Source organism: Marmota monax, unplaced genomic scaffold (assembly GCF_021218885.2).
Source record: "Marmota monax isolate L192 unplaced genomic scaffold, Marmota_monax_Labrador192_F-V1.1 WCK01_AAM20220418_F8-fsc00005, whole genome shotgun sequence".
Taxonomy (NCBI): Eukaryota; Metazoa; Chordata; class Mammalia; order Rodentia; family Sciuridae; genus Marmota; species Marmota monax.
The window spans coordinates 3,492,905-3,515,657 of record NW_026692254.1 but is presented as its reverse complement, the minus strand read 5'-3'; the positions used below and the strand labels follow the sequence as shown (position 1 = coordinate 3,515,657).

At 41.5% G+C, this 22,753-nt stretch overlaps 2 protein-coding genes across 3 annotated transcripts in view; one reads left to right on the top strand and one right to left on the bottom strand.

Annotated features, from left to right (window-relative positions):
- Dstn (destrin, actin depolymerizing factor) overlaps positions 1–3,157 on the bottom strand; it is a 30,597-nt gene extending 27,440 nt beyond the window's left edge. The window contains exon 1 of the mRNA XM_046434507.2: positions 2,997–3,157. Within this exon, the coding sequence (XP_046290463.1) occupies positions 2,997–2,999 (3 nt within the window). The 5' untranslated portion in view covers positions 3,000–3,157. The remainder of the gene's footprint in view (positions 1–2,996) is intronic.
- A 402-nt stretch (positions 3,158–3,559) lies between these two features.
- Bfsp1 (beaded filament structural protein 1) overlaps positions 3,560–22,753 on the top strand; it is a 71,686-nt gene continuing 52,492 nt past the window's right edge. For both annotated transcript variants that reach the window (XM_046434486.2, XM_046434496.2), the window contains exon 1: positions 3,560–3,790. The gene's annotated coding sequence lies outside the window, so the exon portion shown is untranslated. The remainder of the gene's footprint in view (positions 3,791–22,753) is intronic.

Here is a 22,753-nt window from a genome sequence, read left to right as displayed (position 1 = left end):
TATGTGACAGAAGAAAGGAATATTATTATATTATTTTAGAAGTCGTCCAGTGTTTAAAAAAAAAAAGCTGCAAAGGGCTATACAAAGCACAGCATTTATGTAAATAAAATATGTATTATTAATAATGCATATCATATATGTATAGTGACAAAGTATGGAACTATCAGTGAGAATGGAATAGATCAATTTTAGGTGATTATGTTTGCATCCTGGAAAGCAGTGATGGTAAAGAAATTCACCCTCATTATTCTGTATTATGGGAAAAAGGTAACTAAAAAGGACAGGCCTGTTATATATTTTGAAATAAGGCCCATTTCCATTCTTCCTCAAGATTCCCTGGTTTATGTGCCCCTTTTTTCTTTGAGAAATTTCTCCTTAATAAATGTTTTCCTAATTTGCTATAGCCTGAATAAAATCATCTCCTTAGTGGGCCAGTACATTGTGTCTTTGACACAGGAATAGGTATCTCTGGGGAGAGAAGGGAATGGGAAGAAGATGCATATTTGGCTGAATATGGCAAAAAGTTAACCTTTTATAAAAATCATGCATACTTTACTGCTTAAAATGTTTCAAAATTATTAGCTTGGTTTGTTAGAACAGAGTTCTGATTAGGGTAAAGTTAACAGGTTAGACTATCAAGTAGACCTGAACTTTATTTTAGGGGCAAGACTATACTCCAGCTTTCCAGAAAGCCATATATCTAAGCTGCCAGTGCATATCTTGGTTATAAGAGCTAGGAAAGTCTATGTGTGACGTCTCAATCCATATCCAACAAAACTACTGAGCAAACATCCCTAGGAACTTGATGGTGGACTGGCAAACAATCTTTGCACATATAATAAAGAAACTGGCACACCCAGTACACACATAAAAATTTTTTTTTCTCGAGGTGTGTAAATGTGGTTCACGTGGCGGTAGGCTCTTTTTTGGGTGGGGGCACTATAAAATGAGACATCTAAAAATATGATCTCATTTTAAAGTACCCAGGATGATTTTCTGAATTGGTTTCAAATTGCTTTATTACAAGTGCTTCTAGAAGACTTGGTGAGTACCAGGAAGTAATTGTGCTGTTTTATAACAAATCCATTAGTAGTTAAAATGTAACCTCAGGAAGAAAGAAACAAACTTGAAATCAAGTATCAAACTAACAAATCTAAACAATTCCAAATACAGAAAGAAAATGCTAGACTAGAATCTAGGATAATAAAGGAACTCTTCTTCTTCACAATATTTTCTAAGAGTTGGACTGAATGGAGATGCTTTGTGTTCACAAGACCAAACATACCAGTTACCTTTAAAAATGATGGGTCTCAATTCTGAACTCTTTATTCTTTGCAAGCATCCAAGCCAAAGTAGCTTGTAAAGGCTTCTTGATTTCACTAATACCAAAAAGTTTGAGATCTATTAGAATTCATCCACGTTTTTATTTCTTCTCCCCACAAGTACCAAGGAATAGGAAAAACACTTCCTTTATTTCATTTTAAGGTACAGAGGATTAGGAATTTAAATTCTAATATTAAGTATTTAACTTAAGCGTTTAACCAAAGTCAAAATATTTGGTCCTATTTTCAAACAAAAATAAAGGCTGTATTAGAAACTAAAAAAAAAAAAAAAAATTAATTCAGAAGACCCTAAAGCAGGCTCCAGTCCACTTCAAAGCACTTTCATCAAAAGGGATGGTCTTAAATTTATCAGCACTCAGTCTTTAGTTTTAGAGTCTTCTAGTGTAAAGTACCATATACTTAAAATCTTAAAGATGTTAAAGACTTAAGATGGTGATCCTCTTGGTAACTTACATTAAACCAGAAAGAACCTCAGACTAAATATCAAACCCCTATTACACAACCTCAGCCATTAAGAAACTACCTGTTAATCTCTTTTTCTTCCACAGCCTGCATCTTCATGAAAATTGCAATACCTTAAGAAAACCAAAACTGCTATTCCATGAAAACATTCTGTATGCAGATAAAACTGGTACCAACTGATTCCAGACAGAGAGATGCAATAACAATGTGATATTTCTAGCAAAGTCTGGATAAGACTTTGCCTGCAAATCATTGACCAAAAATGGTAACAGTATGTGCACACTCCAGAAAATGACAAAATGTTCTACCTAATCGTAGAACGCTGTTTTACAGCAGATGAGAGTGACAGTTTAGAGAAAGAAAGTAATATATAAATTAAGCCAAATCTCCATCATCTACAATAAACTAAACATGTTTACTTTTTAGTGATTCAGGTAATTTATCAGACTTTTTAAAAGCTCTTAAATTTGCTTAGCGTCCCAGCATCATGCCCAAACCTTGAATGTCAAGTTGTGGCAAAGCCAAACTGTTTACACGTAAAAGAAAATTTCTAGTCATACACGGACATATCGGGTAGGGAAGGGTTAAAAGAGACACTGCCAAGCTTGACAAGCACAACGAGAGTGCTGCTGGAAGCTGATTGCCAGATACGACAAACAAAGCGGCTGCAAGGCCACCCGGTTCTTAATCATGCCAGGGTCACGCTCGTCAGCGATCATTCCGCCCTCTAGGGTCGTTGAATAAAGGTCTTCTTTTCCTTATTGATGGAAAGATCTCAAGACCGAAACAGGCGCGGGTCACTGAGAGGCGGCTTAGGGGAAACCCGCGCCACAAGGCTCGTCGCCGGGTTCCAACCCCCCTCCCCTCGGGCCTGCAGACCCCTGGATCTGTATCCGAAGCTGTGCGGGCGTTCGCCCCTGTGTACCAAAGCCAGGAGAGACTCCGCGGAGGCCTCGCAGCAGCTGGGAGCCGAGCAAAGGCCGGGAAGCTGCCACAGAGTGCAGGGCCCAAACCGAGCATCGGAGGCCGGGAAACTCTCCTCGGTCGGAGACTGCAGCCCACCAGGGTTCCTTCCATCTCCGAGCGGGGGACGCGCCCCTAAGCTCCTTACCCAACCCGTCCCGGGGACTCGCAGTCCCCGGGGACTCCCGGGGACGCCTCAGCCCATTCCTCGGGCTCTTTCCCACTCACCATTTTCACCGCAGCTGTCGGAGGGATGCAAGGGAGGAAGCCGACCAGCACCGAGTCTGCGGAGCGTCCTATTCGCAGCAGCGAGACCAAGAGACCGAGCGCAGAGCCGACGCGGCGGCGCGAGCCTACCAAGGGGCGGGCGCGCGCCCCGGGCCGAAACGCGGCTGCGCACGTCACGCACCTCCTGCCGTTGCTGGGCAACCGGCTGGCCAGGCAACGCCCTGCCCCTGCGACCCTCGGGAATCCCAACTGCGGGGCGGGGGGGGCCTCGGTCACCTTTTGGGGGCTGTGGGGGCGAGTACCCCTTCACCAGCTGGGTCTTTGGGAATGTAGTTGGGTTCCCAGTCCTGCTGAAGAGAAGAAGGCGGAGCCTAGGCTGACACCTACCGGCGAGGGGGCGGGCAAAGGGTGAGCCAAGATGGAGTGGCCGTTCCCCTCCCTGGGGCGGGGTCAGAAGATGCCCCGCCCCCCCACGCAGCAGTTGCCCATACATAGAAGTAGCCACCTGGCCAGGTGTGCACCGCAGCTGGGGGCGGGGCTGGAGGCGGAGGATGGGCCCGGCCGGCGGCGGGTGCGGAAGGGAGGGAGGACTGGCGGGAGCAAGGCCCCAGCCGGGGCCGAGGGGCGGCTTCCCGCATTTTTTACCTACTTTGGTGTGATTCCCGCCACCCGCCCCTGATTGGCCAGCCCAGCACGTCGGGCCCTCGCGTGAGAAGGAAAGTCTGCACATTTTTCCTCCTTTCCGAGGCGACCGTGGCTGTTCAGAGTGCTCTGTGACTCACCGCTAATTTCAGGTCTGGAAAACAAGGAGTGATTTATTTATCTTTGGGAGCGGCCCAGAGGAGGCCGACGGCCCGCAGGGGTGTGGCTGGGAAATGGCTGCGTTGCCTTGGCGTGGTGGCGCCAGGCCCACTGCTCCTTTTTGAGGGGTTTTAATTTGGGACTGTGTTTTTCTAATGGGCGGTTGCAGCAGAAACAGTTTTTCAAAGGGACATTAGGAATCCCAGCGTTTTTTTTCTGAGGGGGTATTTGTGGGGAAATAAAGGAAACAGGAAGAATCAAATGGGATGATTTAAGTTTTACTTAATTTAGGCTACGGGGAACATCATGGTCTATACCAAAACTATTTTAATTCTCCAAAATGAGCCTTTTGGACAAGATGATCGGTATTGTGCCCCGCTCCCCGTGCTATATAAAATCTAGGTTGTATGTGGCATTTGTTCTGCCCACTCAACATAAAAACCCATTTCTCATTACTTTTTTTTTTTTTAAGGCAGTAAGCAAGTTGTGTTATTTTTAAGCCTTTACCACTTGCTCTAGGATTTTTGGCAATCTAGAGCATTGGCGTTGGAATCATGTGGGTAACTTATTCCCGGTCAGATTTGTGAGTTTCTGATTTAGTACATCTAGTATGAGACCTAAGAATTCGCATTTCTAACATTTCCTAGGTGATGCTCCTGCTGCTGATTGGAGCTCACTCTGAGAACTCTGGCTAATGAGAAAGAACCCCTGTGTATCCAGCTGCAGCTGGAATCCTTTGTTTTTCTGTGTGCCAGGAACTCACTGCCCTCACCTCCCCTACCCCCCCCCCCCACCGTCACCAAGTAGGAGACTTCTTTTCTAGTCCAAAATTGGAGCGTTCTCATTTAAGGATACATGCCTGCCTGTTCCAGCCTCTCTCACTTGTGTAGTTTATCTTTCACTCTACCACCAGTTATGTCCAAGCATAAGAATTCGATTCTGTTACTTTCCTGCTTAAAATTTACTGTGTCTTCTTCCGGAATGTTCAGCAAGTCTGAAGTCTGTGGCATCTAACTGAAGCCTCAGTGTCCGTTTTCTACCATGTCTCCCACATCTTCCAAAGTGCCCACTTGGACCTCCTAAACTTCTCATTCCATTACCCTTCTTGCTCTTTCCAACTCCCGTGATCACAAATCTGGTCATTATTCAGCCTTAAATGTTCCTATTACCCCAGCAGTTTGTAGACTTCTCTGACCAGTTCCCAAGGAATCGATAGGGAACCCTTCTATAATCCCACAGTTCATCACTTCTAGAATCTTAGCATCCAAATTGCCTGGGGATTCTGTTAAAAAATGCAGATTCAGGAATTTAAGGGTGGAGTCTCAGATGTCACCAGAAGATTCAGATGCCTCCAGTCCTCAGACCACATTTCAGAATGATGTTTTATGGGTTTTCCCTACTGTTAATGTAGTTCTGTAATTGTTTGTTTATATATATTTGGCACTATCACACGGTTAGACTGGGAATTGCTTGGGGTCAAAAGATATTTAGGATGGATCTTATATGAACTGGCCTAGCCCCTCATACATCATAGTTTAATAAGTGTTGTTCATTAAGTGAACTGGTATCAGAAGATGTTTTAGGATATATCAGGTAAAATTCCATATCAGTTCATTGTAGCTTAAGAAGAACTCTTTTTTTTTTTTTTGAGATTCCATTGAACTTTAGCTTTTACATTCACACTTACGTGTTCTAGATATTTTCCCACCTCATCTCACAGAGGGAAAAAGTTTTAACAAAATTCTTTAGACTGTTTTTGTGCTCCTCCCTCAGTTCGAATATGGAACTCTAATCCCCAGTGTGATGGTATTTGGATGCAGGCCTTTACCGTATGATTTAAATTATGAGGGTAGATCCTCCAGGAATGGGATTCTTGTCTGAGACCCAGAGACTCCTTTGCCCCTTCTACAAGTGTGGGCACACAGAGGCTGTCTATGAACCAGGAAGTGGTCCCTCCCCAGACACTGTTGCCTTCATCTTGAACTTCTCCAGCCTCCAGAACTAGGAAAAATATTTCTGTTGTTGATAAACCACCTGTATGGTATGGTATTCTTTTACAGCAGTCTGAACAAACGACAGCACATAAGATCTCTTCTTAAACATGAGATGAATGTATTCCATTTTTCATTTAGAAAACATTTGCCTAATTAACAATCTATGAACTTATAAGCACTTTCATTTAAAACCATTAATATGAGTGGCAAGGAAGAATAATTAATACATTAATGAGGCACTTGCAGAGACATGTAGGTTAATAGGTATCTGGAAAAACTTCCTTTGCCAAAGGTCATAACCCTATTGGAATACAGCATATATAAAAAAACACTATTCTGACTCCTCCCTTGTCTCCCCACAAATATGCTTCTTTATTTATACCCTTTAACTTTAATCCTATAAGTAAGACATGAATATATTCTCATTCTGCCTGTTTCAAATGAGCTGGACACGGAGGGAACACCTGTAATCCCTGCTACTCGGAAGGCTAAGGTAGGAAGATCATAAGTTTGAGGCCAGCCTCAGCAACTTAGCAAGACTCTTGTCTCAGAATAAAACTGAAAAGGGAGTAGTTCGGTGGTAGAGCTACACCCCTTTGTCCAATGTATGAAGCCCTGTGTTCAATCTTGCCAAAAAAAAAAAAAAAAAAAAAAAGATTCATATAGTACAACAAAGGAAGACCCCTTGAGTACCTACTTTACTTTGCCATAATCTCAGTCCCCTCCTCAGAGGTAACCACAGACGTTAATTTGATGTGGCCTTACAGAAAAGTATGCCTTATGCATACTTTTGGTGTTTTTTTTTTTTTAATGGTTTTATGCTGGCTTGTAGTATCCTATAGCTTGCTTTCATGCAATTAATAATTGTCTTGGTAACCTTGCCTCATCAATAAATCATTATTGTAATTGCAGTAAAGCATGACTGTTCATGACTCTTTCCCCTACTGATAACCATTTAGGTTATTTCCAATGCATAGCTATCACAAACAATGTTTCAGAGACCAGCCTTAGGACATATGACAAATATGGGGAGTCAAATATTTGGTTTAAGGCTAGGCTAAATGATTTCAAACTCTTCAAAATCAATGTGAAAGACTTTATCGTATTTATGAAAAATAACCACATGGATAGATCCCCAAGATACACTGTTGAATGAATGAATAAAAACAAGATGTAGTTCTGTATATGTTGCTGAGATATTTGCATTTTTAAAGTGTCTTACGTTGTCAAGACTTAAAAATAGTGGTTTAAACCACTATTTTATTTGTGAAGTTTATTTTATTTAGAAAAGAAATGCAGAGGTATAGTTCAGATTTGGTATATTAATTTGCTAGTTTTTGAGATAGTCTCTATACAGTTGTTTTGTTGTACATGGTTTCCTTTCCCTAAGTCACCTAATGGTCCACCGTAGCTGCCAGAGCACCAGCTGTTACGTCCACATTCTATGGCAGTAAGAAGGAAGAAAATATAAAAAGGACACCCCTCCCTTTTTAAGGAATCTTCCCAAAAGTACAGGATTGCCAGTTTTATCTCAGTGATCAAAACTTGGTTATAAGGCTGGGAAATGTGGTCTCTGCCCTGACCAGTAGTATGCTCGGCTAAGAAATTTGGGTTCCTTTACTAAGGAAGAAAGGGAAAATGAGGATATTGAGAGATAACTAGGGGTGACTGTCATAGGTGTATATTTTGGTCTCATTCTACTGGTGAGGTAGGCTAAGATGTTCCTTGGGAGCCCAGAGGAATAAGCAGTGTGCTCCAGGCTCATGACCCTTACCATTAGACCACATGACACAGCATTCATGAGGAAGGAGGATCAAGAGAACTGAGGTGTCTTTTAGTGCTTCCCTAACACGATAGAAATATGTTAGTATTAAAACAACGAATGGAAACTGCAGAAAATACATTCTTGACATTCCTTTACTTACTGCCCATAGCCTGGTCCTGATGGATCATGCCTCCTCCAAGCCACTGGCATCTATTTTTGGTAAAGGCTAAGTATATTTGAGTATATTCATGGAAATGATACAATATCACATGATAACATTATTGATTTCTCTATTATTAGTCTTTAAGATAGAGTAAAAGCCCCATGCTACTCTTTCGTAATGTTTAAGATTGAACAATTCTGTGTTTTTTTTTTTTCAGATAATAGTGCACTTCTTAAGGTAAACCATGAAAAAAATGGAATACAAAGTAGCATACCAATCCCTTTTTTCATTTTTTTTAGTGCATTTAAACTATATAGAATAATGGGTTTCATTGTGGCATTCTTACATACAAACAATATACTTTGATCACACTTACCCCGCATTGCCCTTCTAACCATCCCCTAAAGATGGGGGAGGGAAATCTTTCATCTCCTTCCTCTTCTTTAATAGTCTCCCTGTTACTTTCCTATTGTCTTTTCTCTCCTAGATTGTACATATGAGGGAAAACATGCATTGATTGTCTGATTTATATCTCTTACCATTATGATCTACAGTTCTATTCATTTTCCTGCAAATGACACGATTCCATTCTTTATAGCTCCTTTGTGTACATATACCACATTTTCTTTATCCATGCATTTATTGATGGGCACCCAGGCTGATTCCATGGCACAACAAAGATGGCCAATGGGTTCCCTTTGAGATTCTTATGAAAAGTCTAAGCCCCCCTCTCCAGAAAGATACACATTTATTCCAACTCACAGAGCTTGGCCTATAATCTGCAGGAGCTCATGCACTCCCCGTGAAGCACATCTGTTAAAGTAGATATTTCCAGAGTCTTTTGGGGAAATGTTCCAAAGGAAGCCCAGTGTAGGAATAAATGAACAATCCCACAGTTCTTCATACACAGACATACACACACCAGCATCAGAGTTGGTATCTCGCTGCTTATTGATGTAGCATCAAATCTTTCAGACCTTTTCAGTATAGAACATTTTAAAAAATACAACAGCACATTTAGGACTGCAGTTTTTATTCATTCATTCAACAGTGTGTCTTGGGGATGCATCTATGTTGTCTTGCCGTTTTTCATAGGCATGCTTCATTCTACAATTTAGATATGGGAGTTGTACCTCTGAAGGAAAATGAGCCATGAAAGATTAAAGAGTCAATAAAGGGAAACAAATATTTTGGTTTAAGGATAAACAAAATGGATTCAAACTCTTCCGAATGCAAAGAAGCTCAAAAATTGGGTGTTATCACACAATTAAGAGTAGAAATGAAGTGAATAGACCTTTCACAGCAAAATGTTAACATATAAAAACAAAAGGCTTCTCTTAAAGCTCAGAAGTAATTTGGGGGAGAGGGGGAATACAAAGACTAATTTACGTAGTCTCCCCCACTGCTACTGTAGGACTGAAAAACCTCCGAAGGAATGTGCAAGGCATCCACCCCAGAGACTGCCAGATAATGTTAAGGCAACCTTGGAGCCTTGCTTAGGTGTGGGGAGATGACAAATGCAAGTGGACTGCACATTCCCTCATTTCCTCCACCTCTGAGGACTCAATGATTATATCCTGGAACAGAGAGGGTTCAGGGAACAGGAAGTCATCTGAAAGGGACAGGGCCTCCTGGTTGTGGTAGGGGGTTGAGCCCAGATTCCAGCATCAGTGGCTCCCAGCCACCCCACCTGTCTTCCCCCAGACTTACCAGGAGCAGCATAGTTTCCTCTCTCCCCAGGTATTCTGTAAAAGCCCAGTAAGTGAACATCCCAAGTTCATGGATGAAGATGATGAGACATAGGAGGAATCTAAGCACTATGAAGAGAAAGACAACAAACTGAGTAAACTCAAGCAGAAGAAAAAGGACAAGAAATGAAAATAAGCATAAATATTCTCAGAGAAGGAAAAGATACTAAGAAACCAGGGCAGGAATAAGAAGTTATGGAAGAATTGGGGACATTAGGAATATAAACTATTATTGTAGAAATAAAAGATTCAGTGGATGGGTTGGGAAACAGCCTGGGTATATTCAAAATAAGTTTGTGAGTCAAAAGATGGGATCAAGAAATTAACCTGGAAGGTATCAAGAAGGGATAAATAAATGCAAAGAGGGGGCGGAGGATATAGTTCAGTTAGTAGAACATTTGCGTAACATATGCAAGGCCCTGGGTTGGATCCCCAACACCCCCAAAAATGGGAAAAAATGAGAGATGAAAACAATTTAGAGAAAAGTTCAAGGCATGGAAGATAGAGGGAAAAAGGTTAATTGTACAAAGGATTCCAGATAATAGGATTAGTAAAACAAGGAAGGAAATATTTGAAGAAATAATAACCATGATTCTGCTACTTTTAAAAAATTAACTATGGAATTCATTATTTAAATATTTGTTTTGTGCATACTCTGTTCAGAGCCATGAATAAAATAGATAAGTTTCTTGCTATCTATCCTGGAGCTTAATCTTAGTGTGCCAGAGGCTCACACACAATTAAGCACAAAAGCATGGGGTTGTGAATGAGAAGCGCTCTGTTGACAATAAAACTGGATGATGTGAGAATGTGAGAGAGGGTAACTGAGGGTGAAAGGGTGCTAATTAAATTGGTGCTCAGAGAAGTTTACTTTTGAAACAAATATTTCTTTCAGAGACATTTTCTGAAAAGGTAGTATTTTTATCTGAAACTTAAATTTTAGGACGAACACAGCCACATAAAGGTCTGGGGAAACATTCTAGATGGAGGAAATTAGCTTGGTGTGTTCAAAGAACAGAAGGAAGACTGTAGCTGGGGCCTGAGGAATCAGGGTATGTAGATCTGGGTGAGGCTGTGAGGCTATCATATACAGCTATAGAGACCATGGTGAGGAGATTAGGTGATTAATTTAAAAAACAAAACAAACTACACTATGGCCTCAGTGTTAAACAAGGTATTTGTAGTTATGTTATTTTTTATTATGTTAGGTTGAACAATTTTCTATTGATAATAGTCAACTACCTGTGACCTACAAAAACAGGAGTTTCTCGTGGTTCAGTCTAATACATACTAACCACATAGGTATTTGAGCAGTCTGGTCTTTTTAAAAATAAGAGTTTTTTAAAAATGATTCTTTTAATTACTCCATTATCTATTAAAATACCACCCAGATTTCTCCTATGAAACAGAAGAGCTAAGTGTTAAAAAATAAAAGCTTGGCAAGGCATAGTGGTGCACACTTGTAATCCTAGTGACACAGGAGGCTGAGGCTGATGCAGGAGGATTGAAAGTTGGTGGTCAGCCTGGGCAACTTAATGAGATGCTGTCTCAAAATAAAACTTAAAAAGGACTAGGAACATAGCTCAGTGGTAGCGCGTCCCTGGCTTCATTCACCACTACCGCAATAAATCAAGAAAGCTTGTGTTTGGAAGCAAAAACTGAGTATCTTGTTTACATTCATAATGAAATGCCCTTTTGAAATTTTTTCAGTTAGATTTGACAGATGTTTACTGAGGTCCTACAGTGTGCCTGCTGTGGCCATGCTAATGACCTGGAATACAAGATGAATAAATCATGGGCCCTGCCACAGGGAGATCACAAGTGAAAATAGATCAATGCCAAGATAAACTTGTCCAGAGTTCCCTTGGGAATTCTCAAGATCTTAACTGGTGGGATAGATCTGACCAGGGAGATGTCACCGAATCTTTAATGAAGAATGAATCCACAGAGGAGGGAAACAAGTGTTATTATTGACAAACTTTCTCACTTGTGTTTGCCAATACAAATACAGATGAGATGGTCACTAAGGGAACACCACATATTCCTACCAAAAAATTAGACTCCCTGAACTAAGATGTGTAAGATAGATATAGAAATGAATGTGTAGTTCATTTTGTTTGTTTTCTTTGTGGGTGGGGGAGCTGATCTGACTTACTTCCAATTTTTTCTGTTTCTGGACATGGAGGAGAAATGCCAAACGATGTTTCAGTCGAAGAAACCCAGTTCTTCCCCATGAGGGAACTCAGTCAAGGACAACTCCATCAGAAACAGAATCAAAGAACTATGGCCATGATATGAAATCTGAATGCCTTTTAATATACATGTTTTGTTTTACCACTAAACCTCTAATATTTCTATCAGTAATCCCTTAATGAGGTGTATGAGTCTGGATGTCACAGTTCTAGTCTTGCCAGGCATTGACATCTGCAAGATGTACCTCTCTGGACTTCCATGTCCTCACCTGGAAACTAAAGGTGTTGATGAGTTTAACCTCTTTGGCTCTAAGATGTGATACTCTACAGAAGATTTATTGAGACTGGAAGAGAGCCAGTAGTAGAGCATGTGCCTAGCATGTATGATGCCCTCCGTTCTTCCCCCAGCACCCTGCCAAACACAAAGATTTATTGAGTACTTAGCAAAACCTTAGCAAATTGTAGAGTATCCTATTCTTTTTTTTTTTTTTTTTTTTTTACAAGATAGCAGGAAACAGTTTTATTTAGCTGCAGCCAGGTTCAGAGGGCACAGCTTTTGCTGTCATCAATCAATTCCCTGAACCCTGAGTTAGGGAGTTTCAGAGTTTTATACCCAGCATGTGAGTATCCTATTCTAACCACACTAAAGCACTTGAATTTTTGTTCATAAATTCTAATATTGGGCTCTAGACTCAAAGCATGTTTTTTACAGCAAAATCAATTAATTACTATAATGGTCTATACTATAGACTATCCATACTCAGGGAAAGGGAACTGATTGTTACAAAGGGACCAAATAGCATTAGCTTCTCACACTCTCACATGTAAATAAGGCCAACAGTCACATCCTGCAATCAGCCCTGCTCCTATTTTTTTTTTTTCTTTAAGGTGGTGGTAGGAGAAAGAGAGAAATAAATTTGGGACCAGTCATTAAGAGATGGTCCCCCTTGTAAAACTTTCCATGCTGGAGGTGTTAGGAATCACTTGCTCATTTTTATTCTTGATCCTTCAGGAAACTGTTCTTTCCAGTGAGTCACTTCCTCCTCACCAATCTTCTTGCCCATCCCAGGCCTGGCCCTCAACAGAGAGTTCTGGGCTGTTAGGCAGGAAGGGTACTTTTGGTGGCAGGTGACATACCTCTGAAATGTCAGAGAAGGATCTCCTAAGCAGGAGAGAAAGTGTATTTTAGTTGTGATAAAAGCAAAGTGTTGGATTCTAGGTTCACTTTTTTTTTTTCTTTTTCATTTGCAACAACTCTAGGAAAGAAGCACCCATAGAAGGTGCAGCGGGTTTCATTTATGACTCATGGAAATTTCTAAAATGATAAATATTGGCTCAGCAATAGCTTGACCTAAGAAGCACTCCATTAAATGAGACACCATGGTTACAAGAAACAAAAAGAGCATATTCAACAAACAAACGGTGACTCCACTTCCAGCCTGTCAGAAAAAAGAGCAGAAAGGGAGGCCTGGGTTCTGCAGGTGTCCTTTCCTGGCTGACCAGGTTTTTTTTTTTTTTTTTTTCTAAGGTCAGAAACTTCCTGGGGTTGGTTCCAGTATCTTCCTGGCCAGGAAGATATTTTCAGATGGTTCTGATTCAGTATTTTACTTAGTGAAAACTTTTTTTTTTTTTTTTGGCTAATCTGAAAATCTTTACCAACCATAAAAATTAATGAAAGGGAAAATGAAAATATTTTCCCTTAAGAAAAAGGAAAATAAAATTTCCTTGCTGAGTAAAAAAAAAAAAAAAAGTCCCTCCATCTCTGTGTGTAGAAGAAACTGGACATCCTAAAGTGATGTTAAAAATCTGGAATTTCAATTTATTTCAGAGAAAATTTAGAGGGTAAGTCATAAATAATAGTTGGGAGTCCTCCTAGGTCTAATTTTTATTTCTTATAAAATACAACCAGAATTACTTCCTCTTATCTGATTTTATTTTTCTAAAGAAACTAATATACTATCATTCATACCCACTTAAAAGGCTTACAGAAAATATTACTTTGTAATAACTGAGATTAACAGCAGCATTACTGATTAGCATGCATACACAACTCGCAAACACATGCACACATAAACTATACAGTCTGGACATGGAAAGGAGGATTAACAGCAAAATAGAGTGATACAAGACTCAGGCCACAATTCTTTTTCTTTCTTTCTTTTCTTTTTTTTTTTTTTTGGTAGTTGTAGATGGACAGAATGCCTTTATTTTATTTGTTTATTTTTATGAGGTGCTTAGGATCAAACCCAGTGCCTCACACATGCTAGGCAAGCACTCTGAGCTACAGCCCCAGCCCCACAATTCTTTTTTAATCCTTCATTTTATAAACTTTTTAACTGAAATAATTATATGTGTCAATGGGGTACAATGCTGTATTTTGATATATGTATACATTGTACAATGATTGAATCAGGATATTTAGTTCATCCCAGCACCTCAAACAACAATCATTTCTTTATGGCAAGAACATTCAAAATTCTTACAGCTATTTTGAAATATATGATACAATATATTAACTATAATGACCCTTCTGTGAAATATAACATCAGAAATGATGCCTCCCATCCAGCTGTGACTTTGTGGCCATGGACCAATCTCCCCATTCCCTGTCTCCCCTACCTTCCCAGGCCTCTGGTGCCAAGCATTCTACTCTCTATTCCCATGAGATCAGCTTTTTTAGATTCCACATATTATGAATGACATCATATGGTGTTTTTCTTTCTGTTCTTCAAATAAAGCAGCTAAAGGGAATGTGCAGCGTGTGAAGGTCCCAGCAAGGTATCTGAAAAGGGGATACCAAATCTAAATCCTTGCCACCATTTGAGGACATATGGACTTCCCTTGAACAAGAGAGAGGCCGTGGTAGAACCTATGTAGGGAACCAGGGTAAAGACTTTAGAACACATTAAAAGGAAGCAGGAGGACAGTGACACAACCGTCCATATGCTTCTGCAGAGAAGCCACACTTGGGAGAAAAACTAGGTGCCCAGTGTGATTTGGAACCTGTATAGGTGGAAAGGGACATGCAACTAAACACTGAATTTGACTGTCCTTTGACCCAGCTGGAGGACTTACCTTAAATTACCTCCAGGGAGAAAAATTGCAAAAGCCAGATTAATCAGAAAGATGTGACATGGGGCCTGGCATCTTTAATGAGGAAGTGGGACTTCTCCTTTGGAAGACATGGCCCTTTGCATTTTTCTCCCCTTTGCCTCTCTGCTCATCTTATATTAATCAGCATTGCAACCTGATAGGGACAGAGCCATCCCCACTGGTGAGGCAGTGGCAGGAGTGTCTCTGCAGGTAGCCAAGGTGATGCTGGCAGCCACAGAGCAGCAGTTGGGATGGCTCTGGCAAGAACGCCTTGTTGGCTGCCAAGGGAGAAGGCTGGGCCTGGGCCAGGACACGGATAGGCCTGGACCATTCTGTTGGCTGAGCCAAATGGCATTAAGAATAATTTCAGAATGGAAATCATTTTAGTTAAGTTTTTTCTGGTTATGAAAAAATATAGGAAAAAAATTTTAAAAGTGTGTGTATGTGTGTGTGTGTGTTTAAATAAACACATGATTGAGGGATACCTTCTCCTTACTTAAAAACCCAAAAACTTCACTTTCATTCCCCTGCAATTCTTTCCCCTCTCACCAAAATTAGACCATGTCATTGGATTGGAATGTACAGAAATGTACAGAACAAAGCCTGGAATGTGTCCTTCTAGACTTTGTTCTGTGTATTTACACACACACACACAAACACACCCCCACACAAACACACAGTGATAGCTAGCTAGATAGATATACAGTTTCGTGTTTCTTTCCTGTTAATTTTTTTTGAGACAGGGTCTTACTAAGTTGCTGAGGATTTTGTTCATTTGCTGAGGTTGGTTTAACTTGTGATGCTCCTGACTCAGCTTCCTAGTTACTGGAATTACAGGCATGTGTCCCCGTGCCTGGCTCCTGTTGATTTTTTTAAAGCATAGATAGTATCATATTCCATCAGCAACTTGCCTTCTTCACTGGTAGTGTATGTTGGACATATTTGGCCTTACTTATGGCTTTTGCTCAGTGGCACAGTGTTCCATAGTATGAACACACCAGAGTTTACTGTGAGATATTTAGGTCACTTCCAAGAGGAATAAGGCAGCGATTACCATCCTCATACATGCCTCTGAACACAGGTAAGTACTGCTCTGCTATGGATAGTGTAAAAGTGTAACTTCTGTGTTGAAGAATATATGCAAGTTTAATTTCAAAACCCAAGATAAATTGCTATTCAAAAAGGCTTTACCTCTTTATTCCCTAACCAACAGTGTATATAGGAGTTTTTCCACATCCTCACCAACCTTTATACATTTGGCCAATCTGATGAATGAAAAAATGTTATCACTTGAATTTGCAATTTTCTGATTACTAGTGATGTTGAACATCTTTTTCAATTTTTTAAAATTTCATCTTCTGTAAAATATATCTTTACATACTGGTGATGTTCCTTTTATTTTTCCTTGATTTTAGAAGTTATTTACATATTCTGATTATTAATACCTTGGTTTGTATATGTAAAATATATATATATTTTTCTAGTTCTTCTTTGAACTTTGGTTATACTGTCTTTTGTCATGTTTAAATGATGTTACACATGTGAAATGATATTTTTGTTTCTGTTTTTTGTTTCTTTTTGGTGTTAGGGATTGAACTAGGGTCTTGCTTATGCTAAGCATGCACTCTGGCACTGAGCTACATCCACAGCCCGACGGTGTTATATTAATCCTCTTTTGGTGATTATCATATTTTAAATTTTGATCATGAAAACTTTCTCTACCACCAAGTTTTCATGTGGAATTAGTTTTTAAGTCAATTTTGGTACTTTGGTGTTATATTAATCCTCTTTTGGTGGTTATCATATTTTAAATTTTGATCATGAAAACTTTCTCTACCACCAAATTTTCATTTGGAATTAGTTTTTAAGTCAAGTCACTTTGTCTTCTTTTCTAAAAAATCATGCATCTCATGTAGGTTTTAAATTTGGGTGATATAATACCATGTGTAGTGTTCCATATTTCCTTATACTAAAAATATGTCACCTGTAACTGTGGTTTTTTTGTGCCAAATATAATTAATTATACCATATATAATTGTCTGGATTTGTTTGTGTGTGTGTGTATGTGTGTGTGTGTGTGTGTGTGTATTTTAAACTAGTCTTTTTAAAGATCCCAATCCTGATGTCAAAAATTTCTACTCAAAACCCAAGAGGCACTGATGATTATCATACTAAAGTAACTGGCCTCCCTGACCTGACCCTCATTGTCATCTTCTTCCCATTCTGTATTTTTTTAAAGTACTTGTCATCAACTGACATGATATATATTTAGTTAGTTAGTTAGTTATTGACTCAATATATGTTCCATAAGTTCAGGAACTTTGATTCCTTCATTGCTGAATTGTCAATTAATTTTTGGAACTTAGCACATACAAGATAAACACTAAATATTTGTAGAAGTTGTTGATTGAAGAGGTAATTATTCTTTTACCGAAGGATTCTTTTGTCTGCTTTATCGATTTATTTTCTAGGTGCTGGTTTGGCTTGTTTGGCATTCCATCCTCATAGTTCTTCCCCACAATGTTCCTGAGACTGCTCTTACAAAGGGACCAAGAAGCTTCATACTCATTATGATTTCGATTTTAAATGTATGCAGAGGTTCATAAACTAAAAGCTTGGTCAACAGTCTATAGCACTATTGGGAAGTGGTGGAAGTTAGGAGGTAGGGCCCAGAGCAAGGAAGTGAGGTCACTGGGGGTGTGCTCTTGAAGGGGATATTCGGAATCTCAATCTCTTCCTTTCCCCATCTCTGCTTCCTGGATACCAGGAGGTGAGCAGAATTACTTCATCACATGCTTCTGCCATGATGTACTGCCTCACTGCAGGCCCTAAAACAATGGAGCCGACTGACCAGGGACTGATACCTCCAAAGCCATAAACCAAAATGAACTATTCCTCCTTTAAAGTTGATTCGTGTCAGGTATTTTTCATAGCAACAGAAAGCTGATTAACAACACTCCTAAATTCAATGATCAATTCTTAGTTCTGATCTCACTCAATATAATCAGTCACATCTTCTCTTCTCCTTGACATGCTTTACTTCCTTGGTTTCCAGAATCCCACACCCTTCCTGATTTTTCACCTTCCTGTCTGACTTCACCTTTTCAATATCCTTTGCTGATTCCTTCTCATTGCCTGATCTCTATGCCTAGAAGGCCCCATACTGGTTCCTAGACTTCCTCTCCTTACTATGTACATGTCATTCCCTTGGTATTCTGATTCAATTTTATGACTTTGGGAAACATACAACATCCAAACTTTAGCAACAGTAACTACATAAACTACTAACATAGTCATTTATTATCATTTCAAGTATTATATACTATACATAATGGTAAATGCTGTACTTTTATATGATTTGCAGAGCATTAGGTGTGTTTGGTACACCAGCATCACCACAAACATGTGAGAAATGCCTTGCTCTATGACATTAAGAAGGCTATGATGACTTTACTAAGATGGCGGCGAGGGGAGTGCATTACCCCCGTGTGCTGCTTCACTGTGTGGGAGTATGACAAGTCAGGACGGCTAAAGGATATCTTGTTAGGAATTTCCAGCAATAGTGGGGTGCGCCGGAACCTGGAGGAAGGATTTCCATCGCACGAGGATCGGCTACGGGGACTCAAACGCGAGAGGTTTGTCGCATGGAGGGTAACACTGCTTATTCAGCAAATCGCCCCGCGGCTAGAGTCTGCAACGCGCGCTGGGATAGAGACGCAGGGTTACAGCGCTGCAGTTTCTGCCAGACGCGCAAGCACCGCACTCAGGGCTGAATTCTGGGTTCGAGACGGGGGAAGGAAGCGGTCCATCTCGGTTCTCCACACCGGTCAGACCACAGAGGAGGCCAGCAGCCACCATGTTGGTAAACTGACGTCACCACACCTGTTTTTGACTGACCGCAGCTCATTCAGCCATAGAACAGGTAATTTCAGGCTGCAATTCGCCTGTGGCTGGCAGACAGATTGCTAGGGTTCAGTGCCTGGGGGCTTCTTAAAATCTGATCTTATCGGAGTGAACACCGAGCGCAGGGCGGCCGAGTTCCGGCTCCCGGAACCGTCCCGGAACCGCCCTGGCTCAGGGCTGCGGAGCCTGCGGAGGCTGCTTCTTGGACCCTGCTCCTATCAGAGCAAACACCAAGCACCAAGAAGCCGAATTCCGGCTCCCGGAACTGAGCCCGCAGGGACTGCTTCTTGGAGCTTACACTTATAGGAGCTTACACCGAGCACGGAGCGGCCGAGTTCCGGCTCCCGGAACCGTCCCGGAACCACCCTGGCTCAGGGCTGCGGAGCCCGCGGAGGCTGCTTCTTGGAGCTTACACTTATAGGAGCTTACACCGAGCACGGAGCGGCCGAGTTCCGGCTCCCGGAACTTCCCTGGACCGGGGCTAGGAGCCCGCGGAAACTGCGTCTCGGTCCGGGTCCTGCTGAGGGCTGGTCAGGACTCACCCATTGCTTGGGTTGCCCGGCAAGGGGAACGAAATGCTGCCATTCGCATAGGATACCAACATGGCAGAGATCTGATGTCAGCAGAAAGCGGTGGAGGAGAGATCTTCATCAATACCAGCGGTGACATAAGCAGTTGGTCTCCTGGTAAGGGGGGTGAGGCTCAGTCACCCGAGTCTCCTCAATTTGTCCTCGAGCCAGAGGGAAGGAGCCGGGCCGCCGCCAGCCCCCGGAGCAGGCCCAGCGGCTCGCCAGCGTGGTGACCGCGTGACCCCAATTGGAGAGGGGGCGGAGCGGAGCCGCCACCCACACCCGCCAGGTGGGCAGACCCAGGACCCAGTAGTACATTGGCGTGGTAGGAGGGGCAGGGCAGAGCCGCCCTTCGCGCTTGCAAGGTAAACAGACCTGTGACAGCCTGGCGGGTCAGGCCCAGTGGCCTGCCAGTGTGGTACACACGTCACCCCAACTCGAGTAGGGGCAGAGCAGATCCTTCTCCCACGCCCGGATCAGGCCCTGCCGGTGTGGTGGTCACGTGACCCCAATTGGAGTGGGGGTGGAGCGGAACCGCCACCCGTGCCCGTAGGGTGAGCAGACCAGTGATCAACCTGCAGATCAGGCCCAGGGGTCCGCAGGCGTGGTAGGAGGGGCAGGGCAGATCCGCCTCCCGCGCCTTCAAGGTAGGCAGACCTACAACAGACCGGCGGATCAGGCCCAGGAGCCTGCCGGCGTGGTACAAACACCACCCTAATTGGAGTAGTGACAGAGCAGAGTCGCCTCCCTTGCCAGGAACAGACCCAGCGTCCTGCAGGCGGGGTAGTCACGACACCCCAATTGGAGTAGGGGCAGAGCAGAGCCTCCACCCGTGCCCAAAAGGTAGGCAGATCTGCGACCGACCAGCGGGACAGGCCCAGTGGCCTGCTGGTACGACAGACACGTCACCCCATTTGGAGTAGGGGCAGAGTAGAGCTGCCCCCCGAGCCTGCAGGGTAGGCAAACCTGCAACCGACCGGCGGATCAGGCCCGGTGGCCTGCCGGCGTGGTACACTCGTCACCCCAATTGGAGTAGGGGCAGAACAGAGCCGCCGCCAGCTCCCAGAACAGGCCCAGTGACCTGCCGGCGTGGTAGCCACGACACCCCAATTGGAATAAGGAGAGAGCAGAGCCGCCGCCCGCACCTGCAGGAAAGATACCCAAACAGTATGAAAAGACAAGGAAAGAAAGGACCACAAGCAATGCAGGTCAACGCAACTTTAGAAGAGGTAACAGCTGCAGCAGATGGAATGTCAGATAAAGAATTCAGGATATACATGCTTCAGATGATCTGGAGTATCAAGGAAGACATTAAACAGCAAAATCAGACAATGAAAGATCACTTCGACAACGAATTACGCAAACAAATCCAGGAAGCAAAGGATCAACTATACAGGGAGATAGAGGTTATAAAAAACAAGCAATCAGAAATCCTAGAAATGCAGGAAGCAATAAACCAACTTAAAAACTCAATGGAGAATACTACCAACAGAGTAGAACACTTAGAAGATAGAACATCAGACAATGAAGACAAAGTATTTCAACTGGAAAAGAACATAGACAGCTCAGCAAGACTGTTAAGAAACCATGAGCAGAACATCCAAGAAATATGGGATAACATTAAGAGACCAAACTTAAGAGTCATTGGGATACAGGAAGGTACAGAGCTCCAAACCAAAGGAATGAGCAGTCTATTCAATGAAATAATACAAGAAAACTTCCCAGACTTGAAGAATGAGACAGAATCCCAAATCCTAGAAGCCTACAGGACGCCGAATGTGCAAAATCATAAGAGATCCACACCTAGACACATTATAATGAAGATGCCCAACATACAGAATAAGGAGAGAATTTTAAAAGCTACAAGAGAAAGGAAGCAGATTACATTTAGGGGCAAGCCAATCAGGATAACAGCTGATCTTTCAACACAGACTCTGAAAGCTAGAAGATCCTGGAATAACATATTTCAAACACTGAAAGAAAATGGGTTCCAACCAAGAATTGTGTATCCAGCGAAATTAAGCTTCAGGATGGAGAATGAAATTAAAACCTTCCACGATAAACAAAAGTTTAAAGAATTCGCAGCTAGAAAACCGTCTCTTCAAAACATCCTCGCCAAAGTATTACAGGAAGAGGAAATGGAAAATAACAATGAAAACCAACAGTGGGAGGTAGGACAGTAAAGGGGGGGGGGAATAATCAAAGAGGAAAACAAACAATGTTTAGTAACAGAAATAAACAAATATGGCTGGAAGAACAACCCATATCTCAATAATAACCCTAAATGTTAATGGCTTAAACTCACCAATTAAGAGACACAGGCTAGTAGAATGGATCACAAAACAAGACCCAACAATATGCTGCCTACAGGAGACGCATTTGATAGGAAAAGACATACATAGGCTGAAGGTGAAAGGTTGGGAAAAATCATATCACTCATATGGACTTCGGAAACAAGCAGGCGTGTCCATACTCATATCAAATAAAATAGATTTCAAGCCAAAGTTAATCAAAAGAGATAAAGAGGGACACTACATAATGCTTAAGGGAACCATACACCAACAAGACATAACAATCATAAATATTTATGCCCCAAACAATGGTGCAGCTATGTTCGTCAAACAAACTCTTCTCAAGTTCAAGAGTCTAATAGACCACCACACCATAATCATGGGAGACTTCAACACACCTCTCTCGCCACTGGACAGATCTTCCAAACAAAAGTTGAATAAGGAAACTATAGAACTCAATAACACTATTAATAACCTAGACCTAATTGACATATATAGAGTATACCACCCAACATCAAGCAGTTACACTTTTTTCTCAGCAGCACATGGATCCTTCTCAAAAATAGATCATATATTATGTCACAGGGAAACTCTTAGACAATATAAAGGAGTAGAGATAATACCATGCATCTTATCTGATCATAATGGAATGAAACTGAAAATCAACGATAAAAGAAGGAAGGAAAAAGCATACATCAATTGGAGAATGAACAATAGGTTACTGAATGATCAATGGGTTATAGAAGACATCAAGGAGGAAATTAAAAAATTCTTAGAGATAAATGAAAACACAGACACAACATATCGGAATCTATGGGACACATTGAAAGCAGTTCTAAGAGGAAAATTCATTGCTTGGAGTTCATTCCTTAAAAAAAGAAAAAACCAACAAATAAATGATCTCATACTTCATCTCAAAATCCTTGAAAAAGAAGAGCAAAACAACAGCAAAAGAAGTAGAATGCAAGAAATAATTAAAATCAGAGCTGAAATTAATGAAATCCAAACAAAAGAAACAATTGAAAAAATTGACAAAACTAAAAGTTGGTTCTTTGAAAAAATAAACAAAATCGACAGACCCTTAGCCATGCTAGCGAAGAGAAGAAGAGAGAGAACTCAAATTACTAGCATACGGGATGAAAAAGGCAATATCACAACAGACACTTCAGAAATACAGAAGATAATCAAAAACTATTTTGAATCCTTATACTCCAATAAATTAGAAGATAGTGAAGGCA